Source organism: Bombyx mori, chromosome 6 (assembly GCF_030269925.1).
Source record: "Bombyx mori chromosome 6, ASM3026992v2".
NCBI classification, from domain to species: domain Eukaryota; kingdom Metazoa; phylum Arthropoda; class Insecta; order Lepidoptera; family Bombycidae; genus Bombyx; species Bombyx mori.
The window spans coordinates 3,335,704-3,352,237 of NC_085112.1; the positions used below are offsets into that span (position 1 = coordinate 3,335,704).

A 16,534-nucleotide genomic window follows, 5' to 3' on the forward strand; every position below is an offset into this window, starting at 1 on the left:
ATATTTGCCAACTTTTCTATTGTATATTACTGTGCCAAATATTTGCAATTAGTTTTCCGTCCCTAGTGCGCTGTGCACTATGGTGTGAGAAAAAAAAATCAAACTTATCATTTAGTTGTTAAGGAAATCGAACGATACAATTATTGTTAATCCAAATTCCGCCTAAATATCATATGTGAAATATCTTTAATTTGTATAAAGTATTTGTAAATGGTACTGGTAATGGTATGGTAATGGTCAGTACATAGCCATTATTTCTTGGTCCTTTGTAAAATGTAGCTTAAATGTAATTATTTAACGTACAATATCACACGCCAGTAGTGATGTATTAATAATAAGGATCAAAATAAATTATCGTCGGTGTCGAATAATATTTTGAATTTTGATTTTAGAATTTTGCTAATGGAAAATATTTATATCGTTTTTATTTCTTTAAGGCCCATTTTACTCGTATTACCAAAATAAAACACCTTATCAATAAAATTAACAAATATAAAATTTATGTTATTGTATCTCTCAAGATGTCCTGCCCCACGCCACTTTTATGTTAGAGCATACCTGAGAGCATCTATCAATTTTGTTTTTTTTTCTAATGTTGTTCGCTTCTTATATTTTGTACTACTTTTCTTATTTTCAATATATGTACTTCTTACCATCGCTTTCTGACAGGTCGCTAATTTTGTTTTTATTTTTATGTTGTAAGTCCATGTTTGGCATCCATATAAGAGAGTCGGTAGGATACACTTCGTTATATCGTATAATAAATTGTAATTAAGGTAGAGTGGCGAACGCGCACCGCATAACGCAGCGTGGGTAGCCTTTCACAAGGTACTGGATCATCAGGTTTGAGCCCCGCGAGCTCACCTACTAGTCAAAGTTACGCTGAAATGGTCTCTCAAGACAATCAGCTTAGAGTACAAAAAAAAACTGAACGGACAACTTGCTAAAGATTGCGGAAAATTGCTGGATGCGGGCTGCCCAAGGCCAGTCATTGTGGCTTTACGAGTACACTGGGCTTCTTATCCTTTAGGCCAGTGCGACTTCAACCTGACCTAACGTTCTTCTTCTGTTTGCAGTCAACTACGTAATGCTACCGACCTCCCGAGGGAAGCAGCTCCTAATGTTCCACGGTTATACGTACTCGATGAATAATCGCGGTAGTGGCCTGTTTTATTGTTCGAAAAAGGCCATTAATTGCAAAGCTAGCGTTAAACTGGATGCGAACGGTAAAATAGTGAGAGCCTACGAGCAACATAACCACAGTCCTCCGAAATACGTGGTGACCGCGAAGGGCGAATTTCTCAAAGTCAATTGAAAAAATATAAGATATTCTTGCATGAAACTCGTTTTATTTGGTAACCTTGAGTGATTGTTTGAAAATTCTTAGTCGCATCAATTCCACATCATTGTTGGTTGATTGAGAATATAATGGTGCTTTGTTTGATGATTTCAGAGACACCGAAAATACCATATGATTTGACGACTTCGCAAAGAGGCAAGACCCTGATATTGGTGGACGGTTATTCGTTTTCGCAATGCGAGAAATTCATATGGTATTGTTCAGTGCGTAAAAACAGTTGCAAGGCTTCGCTCAGGATGAACGAAAGCGGAGAAATAACTTCGCTGAACAACAACCACACTCACAAGCCCAGGAAATACACTAAAATGGTTAACGGATCTATAGTATTTTTAGGCCCGTAGGCTCTTTTATCAAGCGTTTTCTAAAAACAAACCCGTTATGTTGGAATAGAGTTTTATAACTAAGATGTTAGATTGAGGTGTCTTATATAGGTTTCTAAGAGTTAATGGAAAGCCCTCACTTTCAGACGTAATTATTAAGTTGATCTTTATGTAAATAGGTAAGTTATTCTTTATATAAATAAATACATAACATTATTCGTCGAGTATTCGAAAAACATAAAGGTTTTCATTTATAACTCTGATGTATCGTGAATTCTAAAGTAAACACACTGAAGTATTAATTTGTAATTTGTACTGTAAATTGTAATCTAAGACTATATGTGGCCTATCTCGTATTTTTGTTAATTTTTTTACTGGATAATTCCAATAGATATGTAAATGTATATATATTTTTTAATAAGAATAAGGATGAGGAATTTAAATTAAGAATTTATTTTGAACGTTTTGCATTGTGCCTTAAGCCGGTTGCATTTCCGGTTTCGGCTAAAGTCAGCATCGGTTGTTCAGTGCTGGCCGGGGCGACTCTCCCTACCACCCCCGGGTTCTGTATCGTGCGAGCATCGGACACTTGGGTAAGAGTAAATGGGAGCCATTTAATGGATGGCCTCTACGTCATTTTGGATCCTCCCGATCCACTAACGGTGCTTTTAGGTACCTCAAGCACCGGTCATCGTTCTCGTCGAACCCGTCGCTTGCGACGAAGGGCTCGGCGAGTAAATTAAAACCCACAGACGCAGCCCACTGAGTTTCTCGCCGGATCTTCTCAGTGGGTCGCGGTTCCGATCTGGTAGGAGATTCTGCGAAGCACGACTCTTGGTAAGGTTCGTGTGTTCGTTAGGTTTGAGCCCCGTCAGCTCACCTACTAGTTCGGCGATTCTGGAATAATCCCTCGAGGTTACTAGAATAGGTAGGAAAAAAAGGTGGCTTTTAACATCTTTCACAGTTCCGCATGCACCTCGCGCTCTCTAACCGGGGTGTCAAGTGGGTAGTTCAACACCTGACTCAATGAAAGCGTTATTTGCTGCGCACAATCAGCATGATGCTGACTCGGAATCGGATGTTTATTAAAAGGCGAGCGTATTTATCGTTGTTGAGATTATTGGATTCTCTATTTAAGTTTTTTTTTGTTCTGAATAAAGTTTTATCTGTGTTTATACCTATGTCATTTCAAAGGTACTCATGTTCATTTTAGTTAAAACAGAGGGAAAGCTTTAAAATTGCGTGTCCGTTCTTGGACCGGGACGTTCGTACTCGTATGGTGACGGGATTCGGACTCCGCTATCTACAGGTGGATCGTAGGGTCACGATGGCCCATCTATGCCAAACACAAAATATTGCTTATTTATTTATTTACCATAAATATAATTGAGGTCGTCAGCGCCAAAGTGGCCTAACCCACAATTCATATTCATGCTTATGTATTGCAATTTATTTAAAACATAATAAATTTTGATGCAAAATCGGCCTATCCCTAGTTTCAATCCATAGACAACAGTTGACTTTGTAAACATCATTTTAGCGCGTATTTTTTTGCTTACAAAGTATTGTAAAGGTATATTCGAACCTCATTATCTCCAAACTAACTATGGTAAGTTTAGGCCACTTTTGCGCTGACGGCCTCATAGAAACACTTCACATATTTTCTCACGTTTAGTTCTCTCATTCGTGCAATAATTGGTTTCTCTGATTCCAGAATACCCAAGCTACGACATTGTTATATCTCAATTCGGAAAGCAGCTGATATTAATAGGCGGTCATACGTTTTCTCAAACGCAAGGGAACAATTGGCGTTGTTCGGTAAAAAGCATGAAATGCAAAGCGAAGCTCAAAGTCGATTTGCACGGGAATATAATATCATTGCAGAACGATCACAATCATTCCCCTAGGCAGTACGTAGGAACCAATGATGGAACTTTTATACGCGTTTAAAATTAAACTTCTTCTTAGTCGTGTTACTCTTGACAGAGTGGTCGTGATCATCATGTAGTGTTGGAAGGGGCAAAAAACTAAAAGGAGCAAAATTAAACTTACGCACTTGGTTATCATTGTGTCTATAACAAAGCAGTTGATTGTCTATTCAAAATTGTAATTTTTAATCTTTGACATACATGTGTAGAATCATTTTATCGTAGTAAATATTTTAGTAATAACCATAAACAAATTGCAAAAGTGCATAGATAGTACACTAATAAAGATTTATGAATCTACATTTAACGGATCTAGGGAACGAGGTAGATATAAAATTATATACAAAAAAACGACTGTCGAGTTAAAAACTAGATAAAAGCCGTAATCTATATGACACATGTAGAAAATAGAATGACCATAGCTTAATCCTATTAACTTGGATTTGAAATGTGATATAATATACAATTATTGTAACGTAGGAAATATATTTTCTCCTGCTTCACAATACTCTTCGTCACAATGCGATTCTGTGGATTCAATTAATTATATAATTTTATTTCTTCGTTATGAAAGTCGTTCGTAAACACGCGTTTGATACGTATTCATTAAGGAGACTTTAGACTTATCTAGGGATTTGAAGACCGGTTTCGTCGTATCACTCACTCCACAAGAATACCAGGCCTGGAATCAATTAAGTGTGACTGTGTGATTATATGCTTAAGATACTGTATATGACTGATGTGTTTAAAAAAAAAAACTTAAGTTTACCAAGTATTTATTACCAATAAAGAATAGTAATAATAATTGTAGTCAATGTGATGAAACTAATTTTGTTTTTAGAGATTGGTTTTCCTTGAAGGATTAACCTGTCGAATCTGTCATTCCCAGAATTTATGAAAAATTATTTTTATGAGATCTAAATCACCTAATTAAAACTAATATTTATTATTTACTCTAGCTTTTTATTGACATTATTTTCGTCGTTTACTACATATATATACTATACCTTACAGTTTTAGTGATCACGGACGACGAACGAGAGATTAAACCGTAGCTTAACTTATGTCAACGTCTCGTAAAAACAATAATTAGTTAATAAGGTTCCATATTTTTGCGTTTCTACGCTTTATTCAACTATATATAGCTTGTATAGCCGTATTGTATTAGATAACTTCTTTCCATTTAATACGTTATTAATGAATGTTTATCTTCGTTACAGAGATTCCTTACGACATAGTTCGGTCTCAGACGGGCGGTAAACAGATATTAGTCGACGGCTACGCCTTCACACACAACAAGGCGAAGCTGTGGCGTTGCATCTCGAGCAGCTACTACAAGTGCACGGCGAAACTGAAGATCGACGATAAAGGCCGAATAACTTATCTCTTGAACAATCATAATCATCCCAAAAGGAAGTACTTTAGAGCCGCAGACGGAATGCTCATGAGGGTTTAGAGGAGAAAGTTTTTTCGAGTTGTCCTTGCTTGAGGATTTTTTGACATATAATTACTCTCTATTATTAGTATTAGATTTAATGTACTTTTTTCTTAGAATAGATGCGTAGGCAAACTCTCGGCGACGAGACATTAATTCGTGTTTCAATTTCTTTCGGTGTAGCCCTTCAAGCGAGGAATTATGATTTGCGAAGCATAATAAGCTACTTCGTAGTACGGGCTTATAGTTCGACTACTAATGACACGAATCGATAATTTTTTTGGGTTTGGTTTTTATTGCATAACGCTATCCCTTTATAGATGTTGGTTCATATAAGCTTGTGGAATTGGTACCTGTTCCAGGACCGGTTCACAGTAGATATACTCAGGTACACCGGGCGTCGCTTACGTGTTAGAATAACTATAAGATTTGAGAATATATACTAATTGTATTTGCATGTTTTGATTATCTCTAAATATAAACTTAAATAATAAGCTTGGTATATCACTCAACTACGATGCTTTTAATTGTAACTTAATTTTTTGCTATGAATAAGTTGAATAATTGAAAAATGTAACTAGGTTATATTAGGGATGTTAACCCAATTCTACTGTTAGAAAATGTTTGCTTAATAAATTTTTATCTAAAATCTACAGCAGTTTAAAAAGTGGCACTTTTAGCAATGATTCACTTACCTATAAGTTGGAAACCTAGTAGCTTTGATTATGAGAATTAAGACATCCCTATTTTATGGACGAGAAAAAACGATTTTTCGACCGGTCATTGTTACATAAACGTTATAAATTAAATAAATTTTAAGACTCATTCTGTTTGAATACTTGTAATGTTTAAAACCTGTAATTGAATTTAATAAACTTGAAATTAAATCGTGAGTGTTTGCGTAATATTAAATCGATGTTATATTCGACCCTAAATGAAATTCTTTCAACTCTGTTGCATTATATGTACCTACCACATTTAGTCTTATTCATTTTTTACCCTACCGATGCTGATAGCTTTAAGAGGCTATTTCAGCTTCTCCTTGATGTGTAGGTGAGCTCACGGTGCTCAAACCGGGAGTGTTGCTAACACTGGCCCTAGCAATAGCAGTGCTTGGCGGAATCTACCACCGGATCGGAAACGCGACCCACTGAGAAGATCCGGCGAGAAACTCAGTGGGCTGTGTCTATGGGTTAATTTACTCGTCTAGCCCTTTGTGGCAAACGACGGATTCAGCGAGGACGGCGACCGGTGCTTTAGGTACCTAAAGTCACCGTCAATGGATCGGCAGGATCCGTAATGACGTGCTTAGGGCGACGTCGACTGTTTACCATTCGGTCCACAGGATCGGGTATGTATTGATTTTAAATTTGACTATTGTTCTATTGTTTTCCATGTTATAAGTTTTTTTTATTTACTACGAAGATTCCCTATGGCATAGTTCGTGTTTTTGATTATGCATAGTTTTAGTTCAAGTAAGCCTCTCATAAGATGGACTGAACGACTACGGGCCGCACGGTCATTGACCATTAATCAATTACCGTTGGGGGACCTTGGGGAAGGTAGAAATCCAGCATTTAACGGCCGTCTGGTGTAGTGGTAAGTGACATGGTCACTACAAAAGGGGGTCGCGGGTTCGAATCCCGCCAGGGGAAGATATTTGTATGAAAAATATAAAATGTCTTTTCCAGGGTTATGGTTGTATATTAAATATGTGTATGTGTATAATAAAAAATCTTACATTTATTTCCGTTATCTGGTACCTGTAACACAAGTTCTTTACGAACTTACCACGGGACCAGTTAACGTGGCGTGATTGTTAGTAAATATTTATTTATTTATTGTTTATTATTATTATTATTTATAGTATCTCTTTGAGCTAAAGCTGAGGATTATAATGAACATGTTGTTAATTAATGTTTCTCTTCGTTACAGAGATTCCTTACGACATAGTGCGGTCTCAGACGGGCGGTAAACAGATATTAGTCGACGGCTACGCCTTCACACACAACAAGGCGAAGCTGTGGCGTTGCATCTCGAGCAGCTACTACAAGTGCACGGCGAAACTGAAGATCGACGATAAAGGCAAAATAACGTATCTTTTGAATCATCATAATCATTCCAAGAGGCAGTATTTTAGAGCCGCAGACGGAGTGCTTATGAGGGTTTAGACGAAGGTCCTAAGGCATCCTCCTTCGCCTGAAGCTTACAACAACGCTCTTAGTATTATGTTCAATGCGTTTTTATTTGTGTACCTAATAGCATAAGTCACACGACAATATCTAACGTTCCAAAACATAACGAGTCTGTTGTTCAGTGAAATTCAGACAAGAATGGGAAATGATTCCATTGAAAAACCTACAGTTATGAAAGAAAATCAAGTGAATGCACGAATACATAGTAATTAGCTAACTTTTTTTTATTAAATTAATACCTTTTTTTCCAAAACATACATATTCAAACAAATGTACTATCTCATTTTAAGGGTATTCGAAATTATAAAAAAAAAACAACTTTTTGGCTTAATTAAAAAATGACAAAAACCGGTTACCTTGTAACCGGGTAAGTCTTTGATCTTCCAAATTATCTCTTGAACAAGGTTTTGAATTGTTACCCTTTTGGGTACTTGTTTATTCTAAACAGCTACCGGCGTGCTAATCGCTTTCACCGCTATTTGAAGCTAAGTTTATTTTTAATTTTTTTATTAATTATTACGCATTAACGCATTGACCGTGTCTGACTTTTGACACACATGATCCGTAATACTACATACACCTCTAGCTACATCGGACATGTTATTTTAAGTTTTTAGAATAATTGCACGTTTCGGCTTTTGTTAATCTTTATAATTTGATAAATTACTTATTATATTTATAAGTTTCAATAATTTTGTTGTATTATTCATTTTCAATGTTTTTAATTATGCGGACAGGCCAAAAGGAGACTTATGAAATTTAGGCTAAGATTTTTTTAGTTTCGATAATTAAAAGGTTTAATTTTATGAAGAAACAAAATACAATAATTTTTTTTAGGCTACTGAGATATTAATTACCATTCAATCGGTATATATTTTGTTTTATTTGTAAGTAGAGTATAAAATAAATCACCGGTTACAATCAGAACGAACTAATACTAAATCACTAAATAAAGTTGTCATATTGACCGTGTTTTCACACGCTTTTGCTTTAGTGGAATTGATATGTTAAAAATATTGAAATGAAATAAATAAGCACGAGATTGATTCCTAAATAATGTTCTTTTTAATTTTTAAAATGCTGTCCAAAGTAAGTGCTGTCAGTCTCAAAGCATTTTGCGTATATAAAGTATATGGCATAGTGTGGGGTTAATTTCAAAGAAGGGAGTTCATGCTAATACCTATGCCTGTTAGTAGATGTAAAAGTGACATTTTGAAAAGTTGGCACCAATTTTGCTTTGCTTTCAAAGTTACTCTATTACTGCTCAAGATATTTTCACCAAGACTCCTGGAGAAATAATCTATATATATAAAAATGAATTGCTGTTCGTTAGTGTCGCTAAAACTGGACAACGGCTTGACCGATTTGGCTAATTTTGGTCATGAATTATTTGTGGAAATCCAAAGAAGGTAGATAAATATGAAAATACTCGGAATTAAATAAAAATAACAATTTTATTTTTCCTTTGATGTGTCCCCCGTCGGACGGATTCCTTTTGTTTGTGTTAAGTTTCACGTGTTTCGCATATTCACGTGTTTCGTTGCACCTTTTTCTTGTGTGCGTATTCTGTTTCTTCACCTTCAGACAAGCTCACAACAAGATGTAGGTAAGTACTTTGCTCGAGATATTCTTGGTCCAAAATGTTTTGAATACAACGGCTACGAAGGATAAATCCGTTGGTGATATTGATTTTACCTTAACCAGTGTATACTTTATGTGTCTTTCACGCTTGATTCCTCGGTAACTATATCTGTGTTGAAACCGTAACTAACACACGTCTTGAGCGATAACTAGCCCAGAAGAGAGATTGAGATATTGAGAAATACAGTCATCCTCCAACGCCTCCACTGCCTGCCTAGACTCTGAAGGATTACCTACATAGGGAGTAAGATAGGCTACCCATTAAGTTTCTCGCCGAATCTTCTCAGTGGGTCGGGATTCCGATCCGGTAGTAGATTCAGCGAAGCATTGCTTTTGCTAGGGCTAGTGTTAGCAATACTATCAGGTTGAGCCCGTGGACTCATCTACCGGTCGGCACGAACTTGCAATAGTTCCTTAGGCTTCCAATGATTGGGTAGGGAAAAAATGTCGACCGTATTTTACGTGCTTCACCAGTTACCGGTGTTTTTTCTTTGTTATTCATACGATGAATAACATCTAGTTGTTGGAGACACTACTGTTTTTTTTTTCTTTTGAGTTAAACAAAGAAAGAGTCGTATTTTTTTTATTTTTGTGATTGAAAGTTTACTGTTTGTCCGGAGGCCTTTCCAGTTTCAGCAGGACAGGTGGGCGAGCAAAGGCTCAGAAGAGATAGTCGTTCACTTGTCATCGTACAATATCAAATTTGATCTTTACACTTAGTTCACATTAATGTTTTTCTGTTTGTTTTTGATTTAGAGTCTATTGAATACAAAACAGTTGTATCTCGAAGAGGCCACATGTTGATTGCGGTCGACGGTTATACGTTCCCGAATCGTTATAAGAGGAACTGGGTATGTTCGGCCCTCCGATGCAATGTTCGACTGAAGTTCGACGAGACCGGGACGAAAATAATATACCTAGAAAAAGAACACATGCACGAAAGGCAGTTGTTTTGTCGGTATAAGGATCCTAACTGGTGATTTCATCGCCATGTCGTGTATTCTTAATGTATTATGTACTCTAAAATTAATGCAAAAGAAGTTGTATTACCATTACACTGTCTGTAATGTATGTATGTAATTTATTGTATGAGTTTGTAATTTAGAACAACAAAAAAACACGCTTTAAATAAATAGCAAGCCTTTTTTTTAAAAGACTAATTCGGTGGTGCCCGTTAGTTAGTGAATCTGGATTGCGCCGAGGGTCGTGGGTGCGATTCCCATATCAGGCAAACATTCATGTGATGAACAGGTTTGTCTGCTATCTATTATTATGATAATAATAGCATTGATACATACATATCTCATGTTTTTGTAAAATAATTGCGATCATTTGATATTTCTATTAACAATTTTCACTCTGGATCCTCGAGTTCATTGCATTTCTAGCGTTTCTCCTGGTTAAAAAAAAAAAGGATTGGATTAATTTTGAAAGAATTATAGCTGGGAAATTGGGAAATCACTAGGTTTGTTGTGCTACTGTCGTTATTAAGTGACTCCATGAGTCAGATAATTAGTTAAATAATGTACTATAAGTGCTTTGAATCTCTACAGTATATTTTAAAGTTTTTATTATATAATATAATTAGTTATTGGAGCTGGCTATGCAAGGGAACCAAGGTAACCGACAAAACTAGAAGAATTGCTACATTGAAATTCTTCGTAAATTTCGGGTAAATATTTCGGCTTTAGGAGAGTTAACCATTCAGCATTGTACCTCTTTCGTCTGAAGCTAAGGCTTATTATGAATATGTTCTTAATGAATGTTTCCCTTCGTTACAGAGATTCCCTACGACATAGTGCGGTCTCAGACAGGCGGGAAACAGATATTAGTCGACGGCTACGCCTTCACACACAACAAGGCGAAGCTGTGGCGTTGCATCTCGAGCAGCTACTACAAGTGCACGGCGAAACTGAAGATCGACGATAAAAATAGAATAACATACCTTTTGAATAATCACAATCATCCGAAAAGACAGTACGTTAGAGCCGCAGACGGAATGTTTATTAGGCTGTAGAGAATGGGAGATCTTAGGAGGTGCCTTATCCGATTATGGGTCCAATTCATTTACCGGAAATTAGATAAAATATTTAAAGCGATTTTCGCTTAGTGATGGTTCAGAGTGTCAGAAAAATATGGCATATTCAATATTGCCTATGTTCCAATGGTCTTATCAATCAATAATCGAATGGTATATTATAATTCAATAATAAAGTAAATGTCAAGCATCCATTATATCCACTTACCCAGAGTGTATGAACCCGATGATTACATCAAACGCCCCTTGTTCAGGTAGCCTAAGATAACAAAAATGATGTTTTAATTTCAATTTTAACTAGACTAAATTTATATTAGTAGCTTATATGATGTAAGACGTTATATTTTAAAGAGAATACTCGTCTTTCGTGTGCGTGTTCTAAATGAGAAGTATAATGAAGGAAATTCCGAATTGATGTCTTAAGTTGAGTGACCACATTCTCTTCTTTTTTATCTACCTATTCGCTGGTAGCCTTTTTTTTTTTTTGGTCAAGAGAAAATCGCCGGACTACCGCCCTCCACTGGGGACGGTGGGCGGAGCATGTCGGAGTCGAACCGACTAAAACCTCCTGTCGCTCAACAACCAACGTCCAAACCTCACATGAGACAGAACTCATGAAAAGGCAAAGGGGGAAAGTGAAGTGTTTAGTGCGGAACACATCTCTCTCATCACCCTCCCCCTCGGTACGCCGGACTGGCGGTCGTTGGCGCCACGACCACCAGCCCTCTCGGTTCGCTTGTAGCCTAGGGGGCTATTCCACCTACGCTATAATGAGTAGGTGAGCTCACAGGCTCAACTTGAGAGAATTTGCTAACACTAGCTCTAGCTAGAGCAGTGCTTCGCAGAATCTACTATCAAATCGGAATCGCTATCAATGAGCATTCCCGATGCGATGGATATGGTCTGGTAACCTTTTAAAACAAGAAAAGCCGTGAGCACGTTCATCAAACGACGCAGTAAATAAATCAAAATGACATTATCTTAGGTTAGTTTAGGTTGTAATGAAAACGTTTTAGGCTAATTTTAATGTGTTTGCTCTATGTGATGTCTTTTCTTTTCGATACTATTTAATTTGATTTCATTAAAACTAAATATACATATAATCTAAATGCTCACTAAGAATTTATGTTTTTCATTATTTAATAAGTTGTGGGGTGATGTTTATCCCTTTTTTCTAATTAATTATTCAAATACGTCAGGATATAAAAAAATCCTCTAAATTGCATAAATAAAACCTACACGCTTTTTTGAAAATTTCACTATCAGTAATCATGTATGCGATTTAGTTATAATATTAAATAGATATAAGTACCTTTAAGTTAATCTATGTACTTAATAAAACTAATTAAAAACGAATGTTTCTTTGCATAAAAAATCCTATTTACCTTGTACGCCTATAAATAAATATAGTTACTGTCTTATGGAATGTCTATTTTTGGAAAATAATAACAAAAACTAGAATTGATCAGCCGTAAAAAGGTAAACTAAGACTTTAAGGGATTGAATCCGATGTTGAATTAGCCTAGTCAATAGTTATTTATAAAAATATTTGTTTTTGTGATTCTAAAATATTCCTATGGTTTTTTGACAGGTTTCTCCTTCAATATCGTGAAGTCGCGCATGGGAAGAAATCTTATATTGGTTGATGGTTACACTTATTCGAAGGCGAGTCCCCAACTGTGGGTTTGTTCGGTAAAATGGAGACTGTGCAAAGCGAAAATAAAATTGGACAGCTACGGTCAGATAGCAGTCTTGAACGACAATCACAACCATCCACCTAAGAATTACATGAAAACGGTTGAAGGTTACTATGTAAGGGTTTGAATTAGTTGCGGAATGATTGTCTCCTTGGGAATGTACAGTTTTTGCGAGCGTTTCAACTGAAATTGGACAACAACGATCAAATAGCAATCTTGAACGACAATCACAACCATCCATTTAAGAGTTACACGAAAGCGGTTGAAGGTTACTATATAAGGGCTTGAACTAGTTGTGAAATGATTGTCTCCTTGGGAATGTACAGTTTTTGCGAGCGTTTCAAGATTAAAATATAATCGTGTTATTGTTTAAAGCGCCCTTAACCTATATCGGCTTACACCGAGTCTCGTCTCGTTCGATCGAGTTGACTGTAAACGTAAAATACGGAACAAAATTGAATTTCATGTATATTGTTGTTTTAGTGTAGACATTATCTATACGCAAAACCGTAATGTGACTAATAAAAATTGGAAATTAAAAACAAAACAACGGAACGGACACAAGATTCGACCGTTAATGCCGGTTTTGATAATGCACTAGCTTATTGTTTTTAAATATTTGGGGTTTCACTTAAATGAAGTAAATTTTTTTTAAAATATACTGTGTAAATTGTAGTCGATTTTTATTTTAAGACAATGTTTTATTTTATTGATGTATAAATTTTAGAACGTTTACTACAAGGGACTTCATGACATTATTTGCGGTTGTAGTACGCCCAATACTTCATCCGTACGATTGAACGAATGACGTCATGTGTGTGTATGTGTGTGTGTGTGTGTGTGTGTACCTTATTTCTAGTAATCTCGTTATGCTAGCTTAACCGGACGTGTAGGCGAGAAGATCCGGCGAGAAACTCAGTGGTCTGATCTTTATGCAACCGAACGTTAAAAATATAGCGATGTTTGTCGAATGCAAAAAATGCACGTGAAATTTTCATCAAGAAATATTCGTATTTGTCTCGTATAGCGTCAACGCTATATCAATCTGTTTTTTTTTTTTGTAAAAAATGCTCTGTATTTGAATTCCGTCGATTATTAATATTATATTACTTAAATTTTAATATTACCTAAACTGAAAAAAAACGTATGTTGTCTACTGTCAGATTTTGAAAAATCAAATAATGGAATTGTCACGACTACAAAATTTTACGTTTAAGGAACAAAATTTACGTTTCAAAATAGGAGTGTGTTGTAGGTATGTACCACTCGTACTAGTCACAATGTAATCTCTAATTATTGTTTAGTAATCAAAACTATCTAACACGATTGAAGTTTTCCAAAAAAAAAAAGAATGTTCTAGTAAAATTTCAACGTCTTAAAGTTTCTTCAATCATATTCATCAAAAAGTTAATAGGAAAGTTAATGTCTTTACCAGTAATTTCTGACTGTTGACTCGTTCGATAATTCAAGAACAAATTCTTGCATTTTGAAACAGATTCGATTCCTGCGGATACATTAAATACTGACATCTAAAGTTAGAATTAAATTTAAAATGACGGTCAATTCACTTAAATTAGGTACGCGCATGACAGCTATCCGATTCGATAGATAAGGACGCGAAACAATTAGGTATACGAAATGGACTTAAGGATCGCAGAGTTGCTTTAATAAAAGAGCTATCGAAGTTTCGAGAGAAAATTTTGAGTAATAATGTTATGTTAGCTGTAAGAAATTTTATTTGAAAGTCTACAGTCGACTCGAGTTTGTGCAAACCGCAGTTGAATTTACAGAATGATTGTATTATACATTTATTGTAAAAGAGCGGTGATGTCGCAAAAGTATTCTAAAAGTATCAATTTATTATTTAGGTTAGTGGTTAATGGTTATTAAAAAACCATTTGTTTTAGACGTAAACCATTAATGTAAAGATCATTCCATGTTTGCCAAAAAATTAGAATCTTTGATAGGTCTTAAAATTGATAGGCTTACATAGGAAACGGTTTTGGAGTGTTATAAAGTATTTTAGATGTAAGGCAGTATTGTTTTTAGCGTTTTTTTTCAAGTGCCCTAGTGGATTTCGGACTCAGGGCACGGAGTATTGTATAAGAATATTATTATCTTTTTCCAATGACTTTCTGACCTTTTTTTCAATGACTCCGAGAAAATTCAGAACACTAAACCCGAATAGACGCCTAAATAATAAATTTTATATAAGCAGCCTTTCCGAAAAAGGCTTTCTCTACTTTACGGCGGCGGACACTATTTTAGTTGAAGGGCTTTACTCTCCTCCCATCAGCAGGATTTTTATTAAATCGCCTTAGCAATAAATTGTGCTTATCATTTAACTAATAATATAATCGTAAATTTGATAAGCTTGAAGATAAAAAATTATCTCTAAATTATAAGAATAATGATTTTTTTGGTATTTTGTTCGTTAAGATAGATAGACATGGTTAGAGCCCATCTGATTGTAAGATGTTACTAGATTCCACAGTTTCTGCCTACGTTTAGACAAGTCTTAATGTATTTGTACAAAGGCGGTACCTTCTTATACTCATATTCCTGTGTTACTTCCTTCCAAATAAAACAATCAGGTAGTGCTATCAATGTTGGTTTGCTTCATTTCTATAGGCTGATTGCTCATGAATATACAAGTCAGCCAATGCACGGGACCTACGCTGTCGTGTCGCTCTGAAAACGTCCGCCCGTTTCTTATAACCATTTGACTTTGATAAAGAAGGATTAGAATATTAATTGACAGTTTACCAAAACGAAATACAATAAAGTTTTAGGATTATCAAATTTCCATTCAATGTTTTAAGTATGAGTATTAATAGTATTTTAATATGATGCTCAGTTTTAACTTTTAGGTAGATGTAAATGTGAAAATTACTACGACGCATTTTCTAGATGTGGAGGTAGTCAATATAGATGTTTAGTAAACATTATAAAAATAAGTAGCATTGTTGATGATGTAGTAATAAATTGATAATGTTTTGCATGTAAAAAATATTTGAAAATTTAAAATATGTCGTCACTATAATGTATCTCTACAATAACATAGTGCTTTCTTTAAGATGTATGTTTTTAGCTTGCTGTTCTAATAATAATTTACGCTTCATAAAAAATTGCTACGATTACTGGGAAATGAATTGAGTTTTATTTATTTATTTTTTATTGCTTAGATGTGTAGACGAGCTCACAGCCCACCTGGTGTTAAGTGGTTACTGGAAGTCCATAGACATCTACAACGTAAATACGCCACACACCTTGAGATATAGTTCTACGGTCTCAGTATTGTCACAGCGGCTGTCCCACCCTTCAAACCGAAACGCATTACTGCTTCATGGCAGAAATAGGCGGGGCGGTGGTACCTACCCGTGCGGACTCACAAGAGGTCCTACCACCAGTAATTACGCAAATTATAATTTTGCGGGTTTAATTTTTATTACACGATGTTATTCCTTCACCGTGGAAGTCAATCGTGAACATTTGTTAAGTACGTATTTCATTAGAAAAATTGGTACCCGCCTGCGGGATTCGATCACCTGTGCATCGCTCGATACGAATGCACCGGACGTCTTATCCTTTAGGCCACGACGACTTCAAAAGTTTTTAAGGAAGTAGTCGTTTTATTTATTTATTGCGTTCATATGGTATATGTGTATTTAAAATTACATATGAATTTAAATGAACAATTGCGTAGTGTAACACTTTAAATATAATAATAAAATACTTGTAAAATGGTGTATTATTCTATATTCGGGTTCTTTTATTATTACACAGACGAGTGAGTTAACGGCCCACCCAATGTTAAGTAGTTGTCGGAGCTCATAGAAATTACAATGGGAATGCTGCCTCATACAATCTAACATAAGGTCTAAGTTTCAACTATACAGTAATAAGCAAAGAGTGGTAGT

General features: G+C 35.5%; 2 protein-coding genes across 7 annotated transcripts in view; one reads left to right on the top strand and one right to left on the bottom strand.

Moving 5' to 3' along the window:
• The window catches only part of LOC110385951 (uncharacterized), a 42,773-nt gene extending 27,011 nt beyond the window's left edge, over positions 1-15,762 (top strand). For all 3 annotated transcript variants that reach the window (XM_038011577.2, XM_062668967.1, XM_062668966.1), the window contains exon 7: positions 1,077-15,762. In XM_038011577.2, the coding sequence (XP_037867505.1) occupies positions 1,077-1,315 (239 nt within the window). In that variant the 3' untranslated portion in view covers positions 1,316-15,762. The remainder of the gene's footprint in view (positions 1-1,076) is intronic.
• Mod(mdg4) (Mod(mdg4)-heS00531) overlaps positions 1-16,534 on the bottom strand; it is a 540,681-nt gene that overhangs the window by 94,267 nt on the left and 429,880 nt on the right. The gene's annotated exons all lie outside the window — the stretch shown is intronic.